This window comes from Diuraphis noxia, unplaced genomic scaffold (genome assembly GCF_037042655.1).
Source record: "Diuraphis noxia isolate RWA-SAM2 unplaced genomic scaffold, SU_Dnox_SAM2 contig0001, whole genome shotgun sequence".
Classification (NCBI taxonomy): Eukaryota; Metazoa; Arthropoda; class Insecta; order Hemiptera; family Aphididae; genus Diuraphis; species Diuraphis noxia.
In genome coordinates, this window is record NW_028301711.1 from 72,696,101 (window position 1) to 72,723,837 (window position 27,737).

The 27,737-nt window shown below is 29.2% G+C and overlaps 1 protein-coding gene and 1 pseudogene across 1 annotated transcript in view; one reads left to right on the forward strand and one right to left on the reverse strand.

Annotated features, from left to right (window-relative positions):
* Positions 1 to 3,716, forward strand: part of Apoltp (Apolipoprotein lipid transfer particle) — a 124,495-nt gene extending 120,779 nt beyond the window's left edge. The window contains exon 75 of the mRNA XM_089218145.1: positions 3,403 to 3,716. Within this exon, the coding sequence (XP_089074271.1) occupies positions 3,403 to 3,486 (84 nt within the window). The 3' untranslated portion in view covers positions 3,487 to 3,716. The remainder of the gene's footprint in view (positions 1 to 3,402) is intronic.
* LOC149061615 (uncharacterized) overlaps positions 1 to 27,737 on the reverse strand; it is a 587,539-nt pseudogene that overhangs the window by 419,950 nt on the left and 139,852 nt on the right.

Here is a 27,737-nt window from a genome sequence, read left to right on the forward strand (position 1 = left end):
ATTTATGGGTTGAGTAGATTAGATTTGCGATACTAATGGATTAGGATGGGAAGGTAGATTTTTTTTTTTTTTCCGTTTGAACCGACAGCAGGGGAGGATCTGTGTGAACATTACTACTCCCCTGCTGCCATCGTTTATTAATGTTTAATTAAACGCTAATACATATACATACATACATAATTATGATGCTTCGCCTTAAAAATAAAATATTAATACAATAAATACAATACAATATAATACAATCAAATACAAAATATAAATAAAGTCCGTCAGTAATCGAGGTCCGCTGTAGAGTGCATCTTCGTGTGCTCAGTCTGTTGGAGCCGCTGCCAATGCATTCGTTCTTCGTTCGGTCTCAGCTATCCTTTCATCATGCTCCTTACAGCTAAGATGTTGTCAACCATATCGTAAAAGGACTGAGTGGCGCGTTGGGAGGCAGCCTGTAGCCGGTCGTTCTCGCTGGGCGGGACATCTAAAGGGCCGCACAACAAATCCTGAACACTGGAGTTATATTTCGGTTATCAACAAACATCTTCACTGGCAGGGAAGGTAGTTTGAAATAGAAAGATCTGTAATGTTTGGTGGCTAATTATTGGTCATCTGACTCGATTTTTAAGGCAGAGTGTAGTGAAGAATTAGATACAAACCAAGGTGCAGACGTTATCATACGAAGCGTAATGGATTGGAATGCTTGTATGGTGCGAATTTGGGGTGGCCAAGCACAGCCCTAAATTTGGATTGTATATGTCCATATTGGTCGCAAGAAAAATGTATAAACAATAAGCTTGGAGTATATTGGTAGTTTTGACTTTAAAATCGAACTGTTAACCTATCGACTAACCTAACGAGTAAGTGAAGGCGGCTGTTTAGGGTTTTATTTTTAACTTAAAATGTGGGCCCCAAGTTGATATTTTATCAAGTGTAATGCTGAGACATTAGGAGGTAATGGAATTTGGGTTCTTTGAAAGTGAACACGTGGATGTTCTGTTCTTTTTAAAGTGAACGGTACTTTAACAGATTTGTCTGGATTTATTTTTATTCGCCGCTTGGTTGCCCAGTTGTCGATGGAATCTAAATGTAGTTGGATGTTTCGTCAGGGTCATTATTAGCACAAAGTATTGCGGTGTAGTCTGCATAAGTAGTCATGATGGAGTTTGTTGTAACTGGTATGTCAGCCGTATATATATTATATATATTGAATAGATCAGGTGGCGTACACCAGCTTTAATCCAAAAGTGTAATTATTATGAGCTTCCATATCGAATTTTGTAGGAGTGGTTTTCAAGGTATGAGTGAATAATTAAATAAGCCTTCATGCCACAGGCGATCAAAAGTTTGCGCTACGTCCAGGAAAACACGAAGACAAAATTGCTTCATTTCGAAGGAAGATGATATTTTGTCTGTCAATCTGTGAATTTGGTGGACAGTAGAATGTTTTGCTGTTAAACCAAATTGAGAGTTTGTGATAATTTTATGAGTTTGCATAATAGGTCTGATTCCCTTGACTATTATTTTTTCGAATAGTGTAGCTAGAGTTGGAAGTAAGCTTATCGGCCTGTAGGAGGTGGCTAGAGTCTTTGGTTTAAATGGTTTTGGTATAAGTATTACAGTTGACAACTTCCATATTAGCGGGAAATATGATGGTCTTAGCATGGCGTTTAAGATAAAATTAGTTAGTAGAATGGGTTTGTGAGGAAGATTTTTCAGGACTTAATTGGTAGTTAGGTCGTAACCAGGTGATTTCCCTTCTTTTAATTTTTAATTAAAAATAAAAGATGATCGTATAAAATCATATTTTTTTGTAGTGTTTCTTAAAAAAATCATTGAAGACTTAAAATTTTCACCAAATGTTTATAAGACAAATTTTTATAAATGATAAACTTTTAAAAATGTTTTAATTCTTTTTGAGTTATTTATAATCATTGGAAATTGTTTAGTTCCTTTTAGTTTTTATTCTATAAATGTAGTAAAATAATTTTTCAAAGCGTGAAAAAGCTTGAAAATTTAATAAAAGCTTTCTCATGATATATTATGATATGATAAGGGTTAAAAAATATAATAAGTACATATGAACAAACTACTTATAGTACAAGCATTTAAGGTGATGTCATATTAATATTTGTTTTCAACCACACGCACAACACAGATAAAATGCTTTTGCTTAAAATACTAAAATAGTTTTTTTTTCGGTTCTTGAGTTATCTTGAGTTACCAAATACAAAAATGATAGAGAATAACTTTTTCGAGTGTTTATTTCATTATTATTTGACTTTTTATTCGACATTAAACAACAATTTTTGTAAATTTAAATTGTTTGAAATAATATTTAGACAAAAATATAGGCCATAAACTGAACAATATTATTCTCTATCATATTTATAACGGATCATTCTACTCTAAGATTACTCAAAAATATTTAAAATGATTTATTCTTTTTTAAACAGTAATATAGGGCATTGGCTATCATAAATACAAATCCCGATCACAGTGCGTCTGCTTATGTACTTTCAAATTATAATTTTGACTGAACGACTTGTCACACACATCACATGCGTATGGTTTCTCATTAGTGTGCGTCCGACGATGAACCTTCAAATTGCTACTATTATTTTTCAACTATTTGTAACCATGAAAATTGTACGATCCATTCAAAATACAAACGATAAAAATGTGTGAAAATACTAACCTGTTAAAATCACCTTAAATCTTGAAGTTTAAGCATCTGTACCTGTACCCAGAAGTTGAATACTATTTTTACAGTAAATTTTTGTCATACTATCATATTTCTATATACCTGTTGTAAGTTAAAAATCATTTATTTCATCGTCGTCAGCTACTTGAAAAATTGAGTCACCATTTTCTAATCGGAAATAAAAATAAAATAATAATCTGCCTTAACTTTATAATGATATCCTTACCATATATTAATAATCGCATTTTAAATTATTGATTTGATGACCTCATTCATCAACAAATTAATTTTGAATGTCGATTAAAAAATAATATCATTTTTAAATTTAACATGCTCGCTAATAATTGTTATCATTGCTATAATATACACAACTATTTATAACCAAATTGCTACCGTAAGACTGTAAATTGAACGATTACAAAACTAATCAAAAGAAACACACATCTACGTACTATATTAAATCATAGACTATATGAAATTGTAATATTGTAATATTACGGAATTATGACGTAATTTGCATGATGTATAAAAAATGGATTTATTAAAAAGTTGATGAAATTAAAGTTTTCAATTTTTGATAATTTAACTATTTAACTCTTTAATGAATTATTTTTAATAACTACCTATAAATAATGTAGTGTTTTAAACACCTGAAAATTACAACATCTGTTGCAATATTTTAATGAATTTGCTTGTTTTAATTTTCACAGGGTTTCAACGACGATTTTACTCCACCAAATGTTTTATCCTACGATTCTGGCAACGGATTCTACTACGATGACCACATTAATTAACCACCAGCACGGCTTATAAAATTATAAATTTATGTTGCTATCATTATGTACCTATGTCTATTTGCATCACATGAAATATGTTACTCTCTAAATATTCACCGAGATTTCTTTTCTCATAAATATTACCAAACATTATATTATTAAACATTAGATCGAATATTTTCCACTATTTTATTATTTTTTTTTTGTAGTTTTGTATTTCATTCGTTAATAAATAATTAATTGCTATATTTTGTTGTTATATTAATATTGATTTGTGTTGATATTATTTTTATCTCACAAAATCTCCCTATATTTGCATATAATATACAAGGTGTAACAGAATGATCTGATAAATGAAATAACTTTAGTCTAATTGATATTTTAATATTAATATTTATCTATAGTTTATGGACGCTTGCGCTACAAGTAGGTTCAGTATACATCTTAGATTTTGAGTAGAGCAAAAATTTATTGATTTTTGAGTATCTTATAATGAGGTGTATTTTTCAAATAATCTGACATTTTTTTTGCATTAACAAAAAAAATAAACTCAAAGTTTTCTTTTTATAATTTCGTTTCAAAATTATGACAGATGTAAGAACTTTACGGAACATTTGGAATTTTTTCTATCAAAATATTTTCTTGGTAAGAAACTATGAAAATATTTTTGAAAATATAATTTTTATAATATAATGGTTGTTATGGACTACAGATTATATTTACTAAGAAAAAATTTTACAATTATTTTTACACGTTTTTGTCGGAGCTTAAAGCTATTTTGAAGGGGTTTGAAGTAAGTCCCCCTTGTTACTATCTAACGTTTTCCAACAATGATTATCGACCTACATAGGTACTTATAAGATACGGGATTGGTAAATTGGGCCCCAAAAGACTCTTACTCGGAAAATTGAGTCCTTGGAAGAAATCTGGTTATAGGTAAGTTGGGTTCAGGGAAAAAATAGGTATTAGGTAAGTTGGGTCTCTAGGAAAAAAGATTGTTGGTCCTGGCTACTAATAGAAAAAATAAAATAAATTTAATCATCGTTATTAATAGATAGGTACATTATTATATATCTTATAAAAATAAATTTCATTACATTACATTACTATATAGGTGAGCAAATGAGCGTATACACCACTAATGTTATAACCCGATTTGAGTTTATTAAATCAATATTAATTAATTTTTTAGCAAGTACATAATAATACATTATGTATATATGTAATTCGTACATATTTCACGGGACTCAACTTACCTACCTAACCCGTTTTTTCTTGGTACTCAATTTACCACTTTCAAGATATATTAAACTTATCTCGGGCCAATTTACTTACCCCCGTAAGATATGAGTATAAAGCAAAATAATTTTACCATTTCAACGTTACACTATTTATAACCAAATAAGAATTCAAATGGAGTCATTCTCAGGTGAACAAATGAATTACTTCATTCGTTTTCTTAAATATATTAATACAAAAACCTTAAATTTTTATCTGGTGTCACCAAATACTGGCTTAATTCGATCTGCGTTTCATAGGGTGAAAACATATATAAGTGTTTGTTGTAATTATTGGTTTATAATGTAAATGTTATACACATCGAATGAAATTATTGTATTCCGAAAACTTATATTTTACTCAATGAAAAACGATTTGAAAATTCTAATCTTTTAAACGTGTTGTATTTCAAGTATATATTAGTGACGTTGGGTATTTTTATCAGTTAAATATGTTCATATATCATAATATGACAGTGTTGTACAACCATTTTATACCATGACCTCTAACATTTTATGATCAATATTACTCAAACTCCTCCACACACAAATTTTTATGATTATTTCCATTTACCAAAATACACATTAAGTTGAATACTTTTATCGAAAGACTTTTGTATTTTATTAGGTATACAATATAATTAATATATAGCGAATAGTTTTGTAAACTTTATTTTTTTTAAATTTCTGAGCAATTTTCCCGGAAATATTAAAAAGCGGAATAAATGCGGAAAAATAAGAGGTAAGTACATATTTTTCTGCTATAATTGCCTGAACATAGCAGAAACTATACACTTCTGCAGGATTTCAAGAATGTTTTTCTTAGAAAGTATTTTATCTCATTTAATGATTTTAATCATTCTGATAAACAAATACATAATGGTTCGGTCCTACCACACATATTTAATGAATATCACAACAATTAAAAAATTTCCACGATAACTTCACAAAGTTGATGGAGCACTCCACTTCAAAATCAGCAGAAGATCCACCAATCTAAGACTTAAACCTAGTACCGGATCAATGGGTGGGGGGGGGGGGGGTGATCCGGGGCTCATGCCCCGGGCGCTTATCATAGAGGGGAGCAAATTTCAAATTTCAAATTCATCATTTTTATGATTTGGTGACTTTTAGGGGCGCTAATATTATGTTGTTCCCCGGGTTGCATAATTTGTAGATCAGGTACTGCTTAAACCTTGGTTATCACAGGATATCCTACTAGAACCTAAAGAAGATACGCCAATCTCAGATTCTAACATAGAATTATAAGCTAACCATAGTTAAAATCAATGTAAAAATATAAATTATGTCATAAACATAATATTGTAATCATATTAATCGTATATAGTACATATAATTATAAAAATACCTGGTGATTTAACACTATTAAATTAATAAATAAAAAAAAAATCTTTCTGATGGCATATAAATTATAAAAAACATTTAGATACGTACATATTAAGCACAATACATAATATTACATAGTAAATACCATTAATATGTTATTTTTCAAGTACCAGTACATTTTTTCACCACTTTAATTTGACACGTTTTATACAAAATGAAACTTAAATAGAGTATGAGTACTTTCACTTACCTATGCTAAACTATTCATTCAAGAATGAAATATGTATACCTACCTGTTATAATTTTTTTACCTAAGATATGTACTCAAAAGTTTACCTAATAATTTCAACAAAAAAAAAAAGTAATTTCACCAATTGACGGACCCAATACACCAAAATAACTCAATTAAAAAATATATTTTATGCAATTGTTAAATTTTAGATAAAATTCCACAAACAAATTGGGTATTGCACCCAATACGTAAAACCCAGGTACGCAGAGGCTTAATTATTATTAAAATAAAAATATGGAGTTGACTAGCTGTTTTTGAATTGTGTATAAGTAACAAATTGTTCAACACGTTTCGTTTGTTGATTTTGTTCCTTAAATATAATAAAATTACATTTTAAATATTATTATCTCAGTTTTTTCATAATTAATTCATAATAATAATTAGAGTTGATAAAAAAAACTTAAACTTTTATAATATGGCATATTTGAGCATCACTACATAACCACATTTACCCAAACAACTCCAGTTACTAATAAATACATATTTTATGTACAGATTTATTAGATGTAGATAATATATACAGGATGTAACAAAAGTCTTCATCCGATTTCAAAAATTTATATTTATATTACAAATGAAGATATAAGAGTGAAATAAAGTAAAATATATTTTTAAAATAGTCAAGTTGTATTTAATTTGGTTACAAATGTTCAATATGATCCCCACCACCCCCACCAGCCATCACCAGATAAACATCTAATACGGTAATCAAATACTTTATAAATAATGTCTGATCATATCTGGTATTATAACATTAACAGCATTTTTGATTCTGATTTTAAGCTCTTCCAAGTTTGTAGGTAATGTTGGTACATACAATTTTTCTTTTACGTAGCTCCATGAAAAAAATCAGGTGAACATGGTGGTCAGGGATGAAACCCCAAATCGTCGTTTCTTTGACGCCCAATCCACCACTGAGAGAGTTCACTGTCAAAATACCGGTGATATATTATAACTTTCCAGTACGGCGGTGCTTCATCTTGTTGAAAAACAAACTCATCACTATCCACTTATAACTGTGGGAACAATAATGTTTTCAAGATGTTTAGATATGTGTTAACCGCTTTTGGGTTTTCGTAAAAAAAAAAAAAAATGGACCATAAACATTTTTCCTGAAAATTGTGCAGAAAACATTGATTTTTGATGAATTCCTTTGATGCGCAACAGTTGCGTATGATTGCTCTATAGCCCAAATCCTGACATTAGAGCGGTTAACTTTTCCACTTAGATGAAAAGTGGCTTTGTCCGAAAAAACAATGTGTGAGAAAAATTACTCATCTTCTTCTTGTTCTTCGGATATGAAATTGCAAAAATCAATCCCTTTTTGTTTGTCATCCGATAGAAGGGCTTTTAAGTTGTAACAGTTGTATTTGGTACGCCATTGATGTCAAACAACGTCTTAGGACACGCCAACTGGTCGAATGTGAGAGATCTAGCTCTAGGCTAGGCGGGCCCCGAACCTCAGCCGACGCCAAAATATTGCTATCACTCGCATCAGAATCGACCACACCTTTCTTACACACTCCTTTCTTATCAGTAAAGACCAACCTCCTATATGCAACACATGTCAAACTCGTATCACCATAAGACATATTTTTGAAGAATGCCTAATACACGAGCCAACTCACACACTTCTCAACCTCCCACCCAACATCAAAGAAGCCATCAACGTAGAATTTACTCCAAAAATCATCCGATTCATCACCAAAGACAACCTTATCCATAAAATATAGTTTAAGCTCACATTAAATCGTAAACTTACTTAAATAACCTATAATTAATCAAATATTGTAATCTTTTTTTTCATATTTTTCTCAAAAAAAAAAAAATGTGGCTAATAACCATAGCAGTTGAAGCCTATAAACCTTTAAATAAAAAAAGAAAAAATGTGTAATTATTTATTATAAATATCATTTTGCTTTTAACATTCATAAATGCATAAGATATTACTTTACAGAGGTGTTATGATAAAAAAGAGGGTAATCGGGGTGACGGATCGACGTGGCTGATATATATTTTTTTAAATTGTTGAACAAAAAATAATAATTTAATGATTTTGAAAATGATTTGTTTACATATTTTGAATTATTAGATGGTCAAAATAACTATTTAAATTTATTGGATATAAAACGGTTGGCTGAGGACGTTCAACTTGTAAGGATTACTTGCTATTATAGCTTGAATATGTGCGATTGGCAGATAGCAGATTTGTAAATAAGAGGAATATACAATAAAATATAATATTATATTATTTGAGTTGTCTTTAATCAATGTTGGAATTTTACTGAATTAGATACATCACCAACAATATTCTAAATATCAGTTTTATGAATTTCCAAAATTTTAATGAGATTTTTTATATAGGTTTTTGATTAGGCATTGTAATGGGGTTTGAGGACTAGTTACTTTTGGTTAGGGGTATTTAACGGGGTTTGGGGACCAGTTACAGTATTTAAAAAAAACTGTAAAACACTATTATTACAATTAGTTACGATATGAGAAAAATACACACACACAAAAAAGCACAATAAAATACATTAAAATACTATGTTTAATATTTTTATTTTTTACCGTCTGAAAGTTGATTACAATATTACAGTTGATGGTGTGATTGAAACATCTTAAGTTTGAATTGTTTATAATTATTACAATATCATGATATTGTTGCATTGGATCTCTGTATTGTGGTTGTGGTAAAATCAAACATAATGAGTAAAGTATCAAAATTTAGAGTTGTATGAATTAAATATAAAGTAGGTACATAGTTTGGGAATTGAAAGAAATTCAAAACATTGCAAAGTACACTAAAACCAATATATTCTTCGCAGGTACCTCTCAAAGTTATATAAGCCAAAAAAATGATTTTAATATTATAATACTAATTTAGTATTGATTCTTGTATACCAGTCTTGTATATTATTTATAAGTTTTATTTGTACATTTTTCTATCTGTAAAAATTATATATGTGTATTGTGTAATATGTTATTCGTATTGATTTGAAGTTTGATTGATACACTCAGTACCTACATATAATCATTGATTATAAATACTATAGATTGCTCACTGGCCGGGTAAACACGTTGCGCGAAAAATGGATGTTGCCGTTATGAAGCGCTCTCGTCGAATATTAGTTAGTGGATGTCGACGTTGTAATCGCTAGTGTCGACCGTCGAGTTTGTCGCGGTCGTACATCGGCCGCGCCGCCGAGACTTGATGATTGTGAACATGCCGAATGTCGGGACATTGGGATTTTGGGATTGGGATTGGGATTTTTGTCTACGAGCCAATTGGGACATTGGGAGTTTAGGACTGTCCGGTGAATACCGATTAATATATTGTATCTTCGCATTATTGAATCATTCGATAATCATTCATCTTATTTTTAAGATGTTTTACATAGGTACTTGTAAGGATAATTTTAATGAAAAATAAAATCGTACAAGCAAATAAATGGTAAACGAAATTGTTACTACTACATACTAGTGTCTAGTATATTTTATACTATTTACAGTTTACTATACGGAACGCATTTCGATATTAACCACATACGCCATTAAACTAGTACCCTATATTGTTTTTGAATTGTTTTAAACAATTTACATTTGATTACACGTAAAAATGTAAAACGCTAAAATCGTACCTTCAGTGGGACTTTTTTTCGAGTTTAAAGACTCAATTTTAGATCAAATAACGCAAATAGTAAAAACCAACGTTGTTTTTATCATACGTAGTTAACAAATTGTACGTATTTAAATATCTTAAATTGGAAATATTTATTTTAAGAAATTTAATTATATATGTGCATTGTGCACTTCTTCATAATGTATGCCATAATTTGTATAATTTATTAAAAATTATTTTATTTCTCTTCCACATTATTTTAAGAATAGTCATTATAATACTATAATTATTTATACTTTATAGTGTTTATAATCAATGACAGTTCGGTAGTATTAATTTTATTTTTATATTCACATTCATTCATATTTTATTATTAGTTATTATTATTGTTTGTCATTAAAGCAAAACAGTAATATAAATATTGGAGTAGTAACTAGTTGTCACTTGTCAATGAGCCTCTTTCGTGAAGACGTGAACTTTAGTTGCCGTATTCGTCATTGAAATATTGTTGGTACATTTTTATTTTTGTTTTACTATTAAATTCATTATGTCTGGTCAAAAATGTAATTATTTTAACTGTGGTAAATCAAAAAGAAATAACCCCGAATTAAGTTTTCATACGTTTCCAAGTGATGAACACTCAATGAAAACTTGGATTATTCATTCGGGTAAGTTATTAATTTATTATCTTTATATTCTACATAATAACAATTGGCATTTACATTAACATTTGTTAGTTAAAAATACCAACTATACATTTTAACTTTTAAGTAGGTTAGGTTAGTACCTAAAACAAAATTTTAAAACATAATTTTTAATTTAGGAAATATGGCTTTAGACAATTTAAGCCCGAAAATACTACGCAAGAGGTATATCTGTAGTGATCACTTTGATCAAAATATGTTTATGAATGTTAATCAAAAAATACGAAAACTAATTCCGAATGCTACACCAATAAAATTTGCTATACATAACTCCGGAAATTCAAATAAATGTAAGCTTAAATAAAACTTTTAATTGTGTACTACCTTAATGGTTTGTAACTTAAAATAATTGAAAACATGTTTCAAAAAGGTTCTCCAAAATGTGAAAATCCTGAAAACACAAACTTTGAAACACCGGTTAAACGAATGAAGCCGACCGAAATCAAAGGACGCGTACTGGATTTCGATTCATCAGGTACCTATATGATCAATTTATGCTTCAAAATAATTAGCAAATGTTCTTGACTGATGAATTGATTTACCAAAATTTTAACTTCAATAACGTATAAAAAAATATCGTATACCTATAGAATATATTCGAATCTTAAATATTTTATAACTGATTTTATAAAAATTTAAAATAACTGTTTATATTACCATTTTTTCTGTACACTAAGTTAATTTTTTTTACTATTTTAGATTCTGAACAGAGTGATGAATGTATTGACTTTTCAATGATGTGTGTTTTTTATTATTTTGTTTAATTATATATTTTTTTATTTTTGTATCTGTCATCACGTTTTGGAGTAGTAAAAGTTCTTCAATCTTAAAAATATAGGTAGCAAAGTGAATATTGTATTTAAAAATTGTACATCAAGGGGCCAAAAGTGAAAATTTTTCAGTAGTTTTCAAATGCACCGCGAAAAAAAAATAAAAAATCGGGAACTCACTTTGCTGTACAGTAGGGGTGGAGTGGACCTCGGTCATAACTCATAGGGTAGGTCACTATGTAATGGATATGTTAAATTTGAATGCAATGATAGGTATCATTGTATACGAAAAACGATTCTGAACGGAGACGATTGACAGTCTAGGGGGAATGGGACTTTTCAGCGCTGCCATTTTGGCGCTGCCGTTTCGGCGACAATGACAAAATACATATTATAAAAGTAGACAAATAAAAAAATAAAAAATGCACTATAAAGTTTCAATTAAATTATATTATATATAACTAAAAAATTGGATAAAAATTTTATATTTTATTTTTATAGTATTGTTACTATTTACATTTATACGAACGTGTATTAATTGACAAATAAAGACCATATAAATAACCATGCCGAAGCGGCGAATAGACGATTGAACCTACAATTTGGGCTTTCATAAATACATTACGCAAAATACAAGCAGGAACGGATACACAGTATGAGCATTTGGTAATGGGTAATAGTCCACGGAAAAAGTTAAAAAAATTTAGAGACACAGCTAATCGTATTTATAAATTAGTTGATACGATAAAAATGACATTCCAACATTAATTATCAGGGGAATATCAAATAATATAGCGTTGAAATAAAATTTTGACTATAATTGTATAAACATTATATTATTTTATTATTTTTTATTTATCATATATATATTAACTGACTATTTTATTATTATTATATTCATTTTTTTTTCCTAATATTTTTTACGAGACCATAAATTACACATAATTTTGTACTAAAAAAATTGTTGATTATTATTGTATAAACATTATATTATTTTATTATTTTTATTTATCATATATTAATTGATTATATTATTATTATTATAATAATTTTTTTTCTAATATTTTTTACGAGACCATAAATTACACATAATTTTGTACTAAAAAAACTGCACTATAACATGTATTTTGTCATTATCGCCGAATCAGCGTCGCCGAAACGGCAGCGCCTAAAATATCTATCGCCGAAACGGCAGCGCGCCAGCTCCAAAATGGCAGCGCCGAAAAGTCCAAGACCCCAGTCTAGGATATTTTGTTTATTTATTTTATATCTTAAACCGTTTGATAGAAAATCGTTCGTGAATTTTTTGTAAGTATTAAATTCTCAATTCTCAGGTATGAATACCAAAATATGTATGAATTTTCAACTACAAAATAACTTCAATTTTTCATGATTTTATCATATTTAGTAAAAATTTGGACTTTCAAATGCTTATAAAAAAAATATGCCCGTGTATTTTGAAAACTTTTAAATCACCTATGGATTAACTTATGTTCAACCCTCTATTAAATTGTCAAGTATTTTGGCTCAGCCAAAAATTTTTATCGACATTTATAGAAAAAAAAAAAAAATCGAATATTTCAAATGCCTATAATTATCTGAAAAATTAACGAAATATTTTGAAAAAAAAATCCTGTGAAGAAAATGTCACTTTAAACAGCATGTTCAGTTTTTATAACTAAGAGTTGAAAATTTAAAACAAAGATTCTCTTAAATAATTTATACTGTAACCAAAAAATCTAAAAAATATATAAACACATTTATTTTTTACAGACATTTTAAATTCAAATTTGGACAAAATTACATATTTAAACCAAGAATAACGATTTTAGTTATTTTGTTATAATTTAAAAATATTATTTGTTGGTATATGAAACTTTTAGAGTATAGGTATTGTTATATTTTATATACACGCAATGCCATTTTCAAATGTAATTTTTTTGGGAAAAATGAATTTAACCAACTATAGTAAATAATAATATCGTCAAATACACTTAGTAGTAAGATATTATAGACTGACTGACCGTCTTCGCTTAGAATCGTTTTTCTTATACAATGATAATATGATATAAATCATTGGATTCTAATTTAATATCAACCATTAAACAGTGACCTACTTGTAATCTACTGTACAGCAGAGCGACATCCACTTACCCACCCTTTTTATACTAGCATTTTCTATACACCATATGGTATTATGGTTATATAATATTTTGAAAATATTTTGACTTGTTTTGAGCTGTTCACGGACATTTTTAATGTCCAATCTTTTCCTATAAATATTTATAACATTTTATTTGTTGGGTCAAAAAACTTGAAAATATATTAGAAGGTTTCTAATATATTGTTACAAAGGTGATTGAAAAGTATTAAAAATATATAGTCACAATTTTTTTTATGATCAATTAAAGTTCAAACCTTTATTTATTTTTATATTTTTTAGAGCATAATTGCATGCATATTTTTAAATTTTTTGGAGCATAAACATCCGCTCCCTATTTATTACATATCATTCATCACATTCTTCTGCTTTATATATTTTAGTAAAGTAGTTATTACTGTTATTAGCGAAGAAAAAATACCCTTATTTCCATACCTAATAGTTTTGTTGAGTATTATTATATTTAACTAAATAATTATTAAATCATTTGTTAACCTAACCTTGGCAAGTACCTATCAAGTACCAACTTCCTATTATTTCAAATTTTAAAAGTTAAATTACACGTATTTAAAATATGTATATACATTCCAATATTCCCTACATTTTCGTGTTTTAACTGTGAGAAAATATTGTTTAATTGCTTTTAATAAAAAAAATATACAATAAAATATGAATTGGTCAAAATCATATTATAATATGATTAATTAGCCCATAATCCGTATCGACTAACCTATCGTGTCCGTTTTTCCCAGTGCCACACTCAACCAAATCATTCTAAATAAAAGTAGTAATTAATATAAAATAGGTACGTCGGACGTTATGACGGGCGACGATAAAAACCAGTTATACCCGCACCGCGCTCCACCATAGTTGCGGCGGCTGTTATAAAATACAAATTTATTAGTATTATTGGTTCTTATCGCCATCTACCGAGGATTTTATTGTACGCCACCGAAAAACCGGCCAGTGAGCAATCTATAGTATTTATAATCAATGATATAATTTTATAGAGTGCTTAATAATTTCACTATACAAACAGAGCATTTAATTCGAATAACTAAAATGTTATTAATTTTGATAAAGCCTCATACATTTCTAAAACGTCTCGATGTAAATAATATTTTTGTTCTCATTTATTTTGATTGCATAAACGAGACGCGCTTATCGCCGAACTCGGTATTTCATTAATTTTGTCTAGACATGGGTTTCTCAAAAAATAAAAATGTTTACATTTTGTTGATAAATATTCTTCCTATATATTATTAGTAATAATTTCTATGTTCAACGATTGTGCGTCACAATGTCTTTAACGAGCGGCTGTATAACAATCGCGTATTTCTTTAATATATAATATTATTTATAAATGTAGTTTACAGTGCAAAAAATGATTTGTTCCACAAATTACTCCTTCGAAATCTCAATCCAAATTATTATTGAATTTATAGTTATATAATATAACTTGAATACTAAATAATACTTGATTGTTAGCCATAAAGGTACTGCAAAATATCAAACTATGATATAATTAGCTTATGATAATCAATATATTATTGAGACTATAATATAAGTCTAATTAATAATAATACAAGAAAAGAATTAATTTTAGATTTTGATGAATTTTGTCAAAATAAACTTCAAATTTTGGTACATACGAGATACTCTAACATGAAGTGTAATACAGTAAATATTATATACCTATTGGAAATGAAAGTTTTTTCACACGTAGTTAAATGTTCTACCCAATCGTTATATTCACATTTAAATAGAAATTAGTTTTGTTTCGCAATTCTACCATTATTATTCTGCAGTGCCAACGTATAAACGGATAAAATTAAAACCATAAAGCTTCGGCACATATTATATCTAATAGTCTATTATATTAATGATAATTATATTATATATATGTATCTGTACCTACAGCAGCACCTGCGAGTCAATTTTTTTATTTTCAGTCAAATATATCAAATTACTTCTCTGCAGAAATAACGAGCTACAACGAAATGTGTGCTGTTGAAGAATAATAATAATACGTCTGTTGACAAGATGTTATGTGCGTGTGAGATCTTCGTGTCTCTTCAATAAACGTCTCATAAGTACATTTTTTCATGTCGAATCGCGTGTTGGACGAGTCTGCACGACTTTTCTTTCTTGTCGTTACTTATCTATGTATATATGGAATATAATATACAACTAGTATATTGTATATAAGTACCCAGCTCTCTCGTGAAGTTTATAATAATGACTGACACTCGCTTTTTTTTGTATGTATCACGAAAAAACTGTTTGGTTAGGTTATCTCTTAAATGAACTAAATGGGTTATAATAATTGGAAATGGATATTGTAGATCTAAAACAGCAAAACTGCTAAAACTATTAAGAACCTTTTGGTAAAAACTCAGATTTAGTCGTATGGTAACTGGTAAGGTGTTCTAATAAATAAAATTATAAATATTTAAACTATAATAGATTAAAAAGCTAAATTCCATCATGAATTAACGATAAGAGCAAGAATTCAATTGAATTTGAAAGATAAATTTAATTGAGATTGTTTATCCGAGCTCAACCTACCCCCCCCCCCCCCCAACACTTACCGCATTATCATAACGAAATTACTGATGGGAATATTTCTTGAAGGTTTTTATTAGTGAGGGAATAATTGATAATGATAATATTATAGTAAACTTTTTGAATTTCTACTACCTATTAATAAAATTTAGTATAAAAGATACAGTCTCGGTGTTGCAGATTTCTAATGCCCTTAAATGTTTTAATCTCCTAGGTTTTTTTTACCCAGAGCTAGGGGTAAAGATACTTTATTAAAAATAATAAAAATTGTTAATTACAATTGTGTCTAGATTGTTTTACTTTGTCAGCTCTCAGCACTAGATCACCAGGTAAAGGGATATCTTGGATATCTTTGTATTATAGTCAACACTCAAAAACGTTATGGTATAATGTAACTGATTCTGTCATATATTAAATGTGTGTGATTAACCATTTTAAATTTATAGGCACCTAGGTAACCATTAAATAGTAATACTGAGTATTTCATTTTTATCTCGTTCAATCAAATCGTGTTACCCGTGCTCCCCCCCCCCCCCCCCATCCATACAACTGATGAAGAGATGACAATGTGCATCCAAGGTGGACCGCATCAAAAGTATTTTAGTAAATTTTTATTAAAAGACAATGGGTTTTTACAGAAAACAAATATGTTTGTTAGGCCAAAAGATCAGAATCTAAACCTAAAATTCAAATGAAACTTGATGTCCAATGCGCAATGACATAATCAACAAAAATCGAAACAGTAATACAATTAGTAACAAAACAAAACTATAAACGTCATTCAAAATTACTACTAATTTTAATCTTCGCGTAATATTCAGAAAATTCACTTGCTAAAAATCCAATAATCCATTTGAGAAACCTTGTCGCTGTAAAATCCATTCAATAGTTTAAAAAATATATCATGTTGAGTTTCAATGGATTAGTTTTTGTAGATGAAAATATCAAAATAAATTAATTGAATTTATTTATTGCACAAAGTTCAGATAGTTAATATTACTCAATTAGCAAAAAAAAAAAAAATGCATCAGATGAAAGTATGTTGTGGAAATATTATACAATAAATTTCCGAATAATATGCATTTATTTATCTTAGGAATATTCCAAAGCACATAACAGACATGCAAAACGTGAACATGATATTATGTAATAATACTAATAAAATAGTATTTTGTAACTTTTATGCACTACTCCACTGCTGCAGCTGCAGTGATTGCAATAAGCAAACTCCTAAATACTACTATCCTACTATTCTAGATATTAAATGTTATTGTACAATAGACGGGTGTTATTTAGAGGAACGACAGGGTGTGCGACGGCACCACTAACATAATAGTGTACTTAATTGGCCCTCCATTAATGCTCCTATGCGCCGATATGATTATTTATTTATTTATTTATTTTATTTTAATACGGGCCTCAGCCCAAAGTACAGAAAATAAAATTACACATTATAAGTGAATAGTAGACATAACAATTAAAATAGAAAAAGAAATGAGACAAAAGAAAATAATTACAAAACTAAACTTAAAAACTAAAATACGGATCCTCATTAGCAATACGCATCATTCTATTTAGTGGTTTGTTTCGTGAATAATTTATCGTACACAGCGGAATACTGAAAGGATAGGAAGAACGGACCTGGACACAGGGAATTTTAAAGTTTACTTTGGATAGAAGTTCTGTACAGTCGATCGACCCATTTATGAGTTTGACTAGGAAGACCTTGTTAATGGTGATACGTCTATCGGCCAAAGACTGTAAGCCTAGCCTATTTATTACTGCATCATAATCATGAGGTCTATGTTCAATATTTAATAGATATGCTGCAAAACTCAAAAACTTCCGTTGGACTCTTTCAAGTTGATTCATATTGCTTGTGTTGTGAGGGTTCCATATAATAATTACAGAAAATTCAAGAATAGATCTGATGAGCGCACAATATGCTTTACAGCTTTACAGCATGTCGTATTTATATGGTTATGAAAATTTAAGTTACTATCATAGAAAACACCGAGGTCTTTCACAGTATTCGATTCAATAACAAGATAGGTTCCACAAAGTGAATATTTAAAATCCAAGTGAGTCCGACCTCTATAAAAAGCTTTTGAGCAACATTTGGAGACATTAAAATCCAAACCAATATTTACAGCCCAGGCGTCCAGTGCCCACAAGTTATTTTGAAGTAATTGACAGTCATGTACTGAGCAAATTTCTAGAAATAGCTTTAAGTCATCTGCAAATAGTAAGAATTTACTGTGGCGAATAACTTTCTTTATGTCATTAATAAACAAAATAAAAAGTAATGGGGAAAGATGGCCACCCTGAGGTACCCCTCACGGCGTGTTTAATACCTGTGATTTAATACCAAATACTTTTATGAGTTGCTTGCGATCGGATAGATAAGAGCTAAACCATAATAACAAAGGCTCCTCAAAACCACTACTGGCAAGGACTTTCATAAGAACAGCATGGTTAACCCTATCAAAGGCTTTACTGAAGTCGGTGTAAATTACGTCAACCCGATTCTTTTTTGCAAAGGCATCAAACACATAATCAGTGAACACTAGATTGCATGTGTTAACTGACCGATTAGGGCGAAACCCATGTTGCTCATCTATTATGATTTGATTTACCGCAGATTGGATAGAATTTAAGACTAAGGATTCAAACAGTTTACTTATATGACTGATGATAGTTATTGGCCTATAGTTAGCTACATTAAAAATATCACCAGATTTAAATATCGGCGTTATGGAACTAAGTTTGAGTATTTCAGGGTAGGATCTTGAATCAAGAGATTTTCGAAATAGAAGCCATAAAGGGAAACATATAGACGATCTGATCGAGAATAAGAAATCACCTGAGATACCATCCGGGCCAATAGAATTATTTCCTTTCAGGCGTGATAAACCTTTTTCAACATCTGATATATCAAAGAAACAGTTGCTCGGAAGATCATGAATAAGGGATTGGGATAACTCAGTTTTATAGTTGATATTTGACACAGAATATACAGAATTTAAATGTTTAGAGAAAAAGTCCACTGTTTCATTATTATTTTTACTCATAATACCATTGAGCGTGACAGTCCTGGGAATAGACTGACCTGTTTTATTCTTTCCAACAAAATCCCAAAATTTAGATGGATAAGCACAAAATGTTTCTTCAGTAGAGTCGATAAATTTTTTGTAGCATTGTTTACTCAATTTTTTATATATAGCCCGAAGAAAACTGAAATTTTGATAATCATCTGGCTTGTTAATGCTCTTAAAGATTGCGTGAGCTTTTCTTTTTTGAAATACTAGATTTTGATTAGTTCTTTAGAAAACCATGAATGAAAATTAGATCGAGAAAATTTTACGTTTGGGACATGGCGCAGAATGGATAAATGTAGTGCATCAAAAAGTGCATAAGCAGCAGAAGTAATATCTAAATTAGAAAAAGTTTCTAACCAATTAAAAGATAACAAAAATTTATTAATAAGAGGATAATTTGCCTTACGGAAGTTGAAGTAGCAATGAGAAGAATCAATTTGTAGTATATTGGTGACTGGAATAAAGTCTATGGACAACGCAGGGTGCTAGCGGTCTTCTGGTACCACTGAGACCGATGCAGCTTTAACCTTATACTGATTAAGATTTACAAAGATAAGATCTAATAGTGACCCAGATTTATTAAAAATGTCATTGATCTGAAAGAAGTTATTCGATGCAAAAGTCTCCGGAAGACAATTAATAAGATAGCCAGATGTAGAAGAATAAATAAGACCATGGTTGTCATTTGACCAAGAAACATTTGGGAGATTAAAATCACCACAGAAGATAAAAAAATGGTCAAAATAAATAGAAAGTAGATTTTCAACAGTAGACATAAAGGTCTCATAGGATTGAGGAGGAGAGTTTGGAGGTAGGTAAGCACTGATAATTATATGTATACTTTTTTCCGCTTAGAGTGAAGTTCACAAACAAAGCCTCAATATTCAAACAATTAACAGGTGTTAGATATGAGGGGAGATCAATACGTATGCCAACAAGGACCCCTACACCCCTAGAACACCCACTAGTGGTGTTATTTCGGTCGCATCTAAAAATATTATAATTAAACAAATTTAGTTCACCATCAGCTATATCATTAAAAAGTCACGTTTCAGTTAATGTAATGAACAAAGGATTAGTTCGAACGAAAAGTTTTGGAGAACCATATGAGTTTCTTATAACCCAGCCATGGTCACCACTGTCATGAAGACGCTTAAGTTCAGAGCGGAGACCAGACAGCTGCTTCCGTTGATTATTAACAACAATTAATAAAACATGCGTCTAATAGGTATATATTTATTTGTTATCAGCTTTATTATCAAATGAATCCCTATTTTATAACCGTGTGTTGCACGTTTTATTGTAAAGGATAGTTTGCGCCAGTCTACTGGTATTAACTATAGAGGTGTAAGCATAGCATTCTTAATATATTATTAGTGTTTAATTTTTGAATTAAATTTATTAAAGATAATTCCTTAAAACCACATATGCTTTTATTTCTCTAAATTATAGTAAAATGGCTTTTGTTGGTCGCTAGTTGCTACTTGTTTTAGTTGCTTATAAGCGTTTAATGCATTGCACTGCTAGCTATTTGAAAATTACAATATACGTTAGTTTATATGAGTAATTTTAATTAGGATTACAAGAAGGAACGATATGATATTAACATACTTTAAACGGCATGGTTATTTTTTAAATATCAAATGCTTAAATTGGCTTGCCTACAATTTGGCACACCCGGGAAAAAAAACTGAAATGACACCCCTGGTGCAATGTTATAAAATATAAACACTGAGCGATTGAGTGTCGGCCTGAGCTCCGATTCCGCAAAAAAATGTTTAACCACGCAGTATTTTATGGTAGGTACTAGACGACGATATATTTTGTAAACATCATACTGTTCATTCCCGAGTTCGATATATTATTATACAGTAATATGAACTGTGTTATTATTATGGTTGATGGATGTATACACACCATAAATGATTGACTTCTTTAATACATGTTAAACGCTCAGAATTTTTTAAACCGTATACGGACTACGGAGACACGCATTATTTGAACTCCTAAGTCTGCTGCAGCATATAAATGTACCGGATTACTTGACTACTATATTACTATAATATAATATATATATGTACGATGTTTGTTTAGTGATCGTTAAACTTTCACTTTTAAGTCCCTAACCCTATTTGACATATAACATGCTGTGTAATGATATTTTAAATGTCGTTTTAATGGGCATACCATTACCGATTTTTCCAGGTCGTAAGGATACATACGAAATTATTTTTAATGTTCTCCATGATAAATAACTCATTTAACACGAGACATCTGTTCTATTTTCTGATATAACTAAATTTACACACTATAGCTATCACTCATTACTAGAGTTAGGAAAATGACAGAAAACAACTAAAAGAAATTATCTTAAAATAATTTAAAAGTTACCTGAAACTCAACAAAGTAAAAAAAAAATGCGAAAAAATGTAAAATAAAAACTATTCACTTGAAATCGTAGTAGATGCCCAATCTCATTTTGGGCTTGAAAATCTATATCCTGTATAACATAAAGAAATTCAAAATCCTATATGGCTATACTTCTCTATACTCATCACTAAAATAGTAATACATTCATATTACATCTATAAACATTTTTACTCTTCGATATGACTGTTAATGTGTGCATAATACCATAATACACCTAAATAGCCATATATATATAGGTACTAAATGTTCGTCATATTATATTGGTCAATATATTAAAATATGTTGATGAGTATCTACTCATATTATTATATCAAAGGTCGAAGATAGATCGGAGTTTATTAACCCCAATACATAAGTACTTAATAATAAGTGTTTGTCATATTAAATACAAATCAATACCTACATGCATACATTAATAAGAAAATAAAAATAATGTTCATACCGAGTGATCAATAAGTAACTCCTTTAGTCCGAATGGTTGGTTTGGCTGATTTTTTGGATTATATACCTTTTTGATCATTAACGATATAATGTATTATTTAGGTATATTAAAATGAATGTTAAAAACAGATCAAGGAGATCTATTTATTTCATCCCCTCCTACATGATTGCCTACCATTTTTTGTATTATAATATTACGTAGGTATTCAACAATTTTACACTTTGTGTATATTATTATTAGTATGAAGATTTCCTTTCCTTATTGATTAAATTACATTTAAAAATGAATATTTGATTGTTTATTATCTATAGACTCAAAAACTACATGACTACTATCGTAATAGTATATAATATCAAAATCATATCTACAACTTCGTTTACTTTTGCTAGCAATAAGTTAATATTATAAGAAAAAAGTTACTTACAATCCACTGCAGATGGGTTACGTATCTCAATTTCCGGATTGGTAAATTGGGTTCCAAATGACCATCATAACTCGGTAAATTGAGTCCCGTGAAAGAAAGGAAGTAAGTCCCGCCGTCCTGGCTAGTAATTAAACAAATTAAAATTAAATTATAATATTATTATTATATATTATGTACTATATTATTTTATTATATTATTATATACTTTATTTATATTGATTAAAAATAGTAAAAATACAAATTAATTTAAAAAAAAAAAAAAATAAAGTTTCATTATTATTATCATATAGGGGAGCAAATAACCAAATATACCAGTAATGTTTTAACCCAATTTGAGTTTATTAAGTCAATATAAATTAGTATAATCTTATGAAATTTAGTTTTAAGTTTTTTAATTAGTAGCTGGTACCTAAATATTTTTTTTTTGCGGGATCCAACTTATCTACTACCTGTTTTTTTTCCCCAGGACTCAACTTACCGTCTTCAAAATGTACCAAACTTATCTCGGACCCAATTTACCTAACCACTCAATTTCAATAATCCTCGGTCAACGGCGTGTGATGCTACATTTATTTTTATGTTATCATAATATAATTCTATGTCTTTCATTTTTATTTCTAGATTGTTTGCTAAAAAAAATTGTCATAAACTTGTTAGGATGTGTACATATTGTACTGAATTACCCCATCGATATTACTTGTATATTTATAAGATAATCATCATTCAGGTTATGTCACTGAAGTCTGAAGTTATGACATGCAGAACATTAACTGTGTTAACTGTAATTAGTTTATTTTAAATAATTACGAGCTATTACACTGTTGTACAAGTGTTATGTTTTAGCATTTTTTATTTTCTATCAATCAATATGACTTGTTCCACTAGTGTAATTATTATAAATTATTATTTGAACGATATTTAAGTTAGTTTACTGTTCATATAACAAATTAACAATCATTAATATATGTAATTCATTATAATATGTATATATGTCATTTGTGTATGTAGTATTAAATATTATGTAGGTAGTCTAGGTAGGTACTTTTCAAAGATGATTATTTACAACCATAGTTCCGATTTATATAGGTAATATGTTTTAACGGCTACCACGAGGTCACTCATCATTTTGTCGAAAACGAATTAGAAAATGCACCTGAATGATTGCTTGGTATGCGGACGTCGATTTCATGATGTTGTATATATTATATAGTTTGTCACTACAACTTTCTGTAGTTACTCGCAACTTTTTGTAGCAACTTGTTACTTTCTTCAAAACTAAATTATAGTATGGGATATTTCAAAAGAATACATTATTTCTTAAGTATAGCTGGCGCCCGAATATAATTTTAAAAAAAAATTGTCAAACAGAGCTGTATGAAAAAGAAGAAACTTTTAAATCTATTTAGATCCAATAAAGTTTTATAGTTCTTATGAAGAGAATTTTATTTGCTTATAATACCTATATTCTTATTTTTTGCAAGCTCCAACAAAAAATCATATAACTTTGGTACGAAAAATAATTAAATGTATAAAATATATAAAATATATATATCTACCTGATAACTGATATTATGTCATATATTATATTTTTGTGTTGCAAAATAGTTATTAATAAATATGATATTTCAATCAGGAGCGTGACACAAGTAAAACATATTTTCATCGAGGCACCAATACTTACACGTAGACTATGGCGTCTATGACCTCTCACGATAAGTGCACATTGGCGCCTTAACAGCTTTATTAACATTTGATACTTTTTCTTAGTAGTAACATTTTGTATTTTAAATTTTTCAAAAAGAATACGTTGTTAGAAGTATATTGTTATCGTGAAGGTTACGAAAACGCATTATTATAACGCATATTATTATTAGTATAACATTATTATACTCTTCTAGTTGCTTCTATCAAGGTATAAATATATTTTGTAAGATAGTCAAGTATTACAGAATATCTAATATTATTCTATAATAGTCAAAATTAGTTCAAAATCGATATTTGCTATTGTTTATTTATACATTATTCCACAAAAATATCGCTGATATTCAAGAGAGAACTACTAACTACTACACAAACTAAAATAAACTACAAAATATCAGGTAATCTAAAAGATAAATAATTCCCTACAGAATACTAACATAAATCCGTGGTGCCGTGTAGTTGGATGACAGACATTCAATTGATGCTTATTTTGGATTAAATTCGTTCGATCGAGCGTAACGACTAACCAATTTTCAATCTCGACGTGATGCCAAAATCTTTAGTGAGTTTTGAATTTCAAGATGAAAGAAAAGTCTAAATTCATCATGTTTTGAGATTCACGGTAATGAATAAAAATAGATTTATGGCTATTGTTTTTTTGATTTAGGGGCCTATAATTGGTTGTGGATCATCATCGATGAAAACGAACAAAATTAAGTTCTGTTCTTCTTTCAATTTAATATTATTTAATAGATATAACAAATTAGCTATATTAAGCATATATTATACACACGTTTCATTTTACCTAAATATTAACAATTAAGAAATATTATCATTACCATCATTTATAAATATAATAAAATTCTATAATATTATATAAAATTGATCAATTGTATTACTCTCATTAGGCAATTTCTACAGCATATCAGTTTTTTTTGTTTTGTCGTGTGAAATAGTCATTTTTATTGTGTGATATCCATAATTGACGCAATCTTTCACAAACGGAAAAACACTGATTAAAATAAAACCGATCGTATTAAAGGCGATAACATTTTCATATTAGAATTATGTACTATTTAGTAGCAGTATAAACTTACAATAAATATATTTATTTTAGTAGTCAGTTATACTCCAGAATTAATTTAAATTTGATCAATGAACGTCATTGTGAAATTTTCAATTAGAGAAAAACATTCAAATGAACGATATTACTTATAGCCAGAGAATGTACGTGGGAAAGAGATAGTATCCATGTGATGTGTGCAACAAGTCGTTTATCACATATCTGTATCTGTATGTTGGAAAACTGAGGAGAAAGAACCTCAGCTATTTACTATTACTAAAACATAATAGTGATAATAATAATAATCCACCTTATTCAATTAAGCCTTGGATAAAGCTATAAGGGAGTTGCAATCAGAAACAACTGGGATAACGATAGGAAAACAGCGTATACAAGTACTTAGTTTTGCCGATGATCTAAATATCCTAGAAAACTCCCTGGAAAATACGGAAAAAGCAGCGCAAGTGCTCGAACGAGCAAACAGTAAAATAGGTCTAAAAATTAATATGGATAAAACAAAAATAATGGAACTTCTAGGCGAGAAGTACAACACTGATACGGGATCCCTAGCTTTCGAAAAGGTTAATGAATTTCGGTACTTAGGTACATTACTGAGTAAAAACAATGATTGGGCTAGGGAAATAGGTGTAAGGGATAATAAAATCAGAAAGAGCAGTATCGGCCTTGAATAAGTTCTTAAAGTCAACAGTATTTTCCAAAAAAAACACTCAAGTATGGGTGCGAGGCATGGACTATACGTATGATAATGAAAAAAGAACATGGAGGAGAAAATATAATAAAGAAATGCAGGCACCTGCAGAAATAGCACCTGGAAATATGGAAATAGGCTGGGCCACATGTGGCGGCGTAGTGAGGACGATATAAGCAAAGTAGTCCTGGAGTGAAAGCCTACGGGAAAAAGACCTCGAGGGCGACCAAGGAAAAGATGGTTAGATGTAGTGGAAGAGGACCTGTACAGAATGGGAGTTCAAGATTGGAGGGAACTAGCCTAAGACAGAGACAAATGGAGAGATTTAGTGATGGCGGTGAAAACTGTTAAAAAGTACTAGAGCCATATAAAGAAGAAGAAGAAGATAACATAATAGAATTCAAGGAGTAAATATGTCTTAGTAAAAACAAAAAAATTTCTACTTTTTATAACCAATGAGTTAACAAAACTAAATATTTATAAATAATAACTATAAAATATCCGTATTTTGATTGCGAGTCAAAAAAAGTAATAAAACTCAAAACTGTTGATAATTTGAATTATTTATTTCCCCTAGGACAATAAGTTCTGCAGGGATTCTACAGCAAGTGTAAATTTATTATTTAATATTTTTATTTTTATTTCACGTCAATTTACCAAAAATAAAATGCAATATTATCACTGTCAGTAATCATTAAAAGAAATATCTCTAGTAAAACTCTGATGCAATATTTCTGTAGGTATTTTTAGCAAAATCCAGTGACTAACTTATTATAGCAATTAGTAACTTATAATTAAATGTTAATCCTATGAGCGAAGAGATAATAATATAATAGTGCCTATCACGATAAATACCTACGTTTCTCAATTTTATAATAATATGATGTCTAAAAAGGTTTCATATGTGACCTTATATTATAGTATTCATTGAAATAATTTGAAATCAATTTTTATTAATACCTACCTATTTTAACGTTTTTCAATTTTGTTGTTAGTTTATCTTAGCATAACATGAAAAATATTGTAGAATAAATGATGAAAGAAAATTTCATTGGATGCAATTTCTAACCAAGTTTCACTGAAACCTATATTTTTTGAATCCAATGGATTAGTCATTGCAGCTTCTAATATTTAATTGCATACTGCACCAGCTATGCTCCATTTCCTCCAAATAATTGAACGAAATCTTTCAGCTAGTACACAATATAATATCTAATATTTATTTTATATTTATACGAATATAATATAATAATTACATTGACATTTCCAATATACGTAAGTATATAATATATAGGTAGGTAAATGAAAATTGCAATGCTATTATAATTTTATACTAAATTCTGAGCAGTCGCGTGCGTAATGCGTATTTTCAATGAATCAACACAACAATTAGAACAAATATTCCAAATGAATACCACATTTAAATTTAATTAAAATACAATTTTTTTTTTTACTCTTTTCACCAAATTCCTGTTTAAAAAAACTATTTGAAGCGCCAATCCTGCTAATTATCTCTTCTCAAAAAAACAGTGCGTGTAATGAACTAATATTATTAATAGTATTATGCAAATAATTGCGTCAACATTGTGCTCTTACTACTTTTAATTAGCTTATCTCCTTTGTGTGCATAGTAATCGCTATTCGCAATACCGTCAAACACAAAC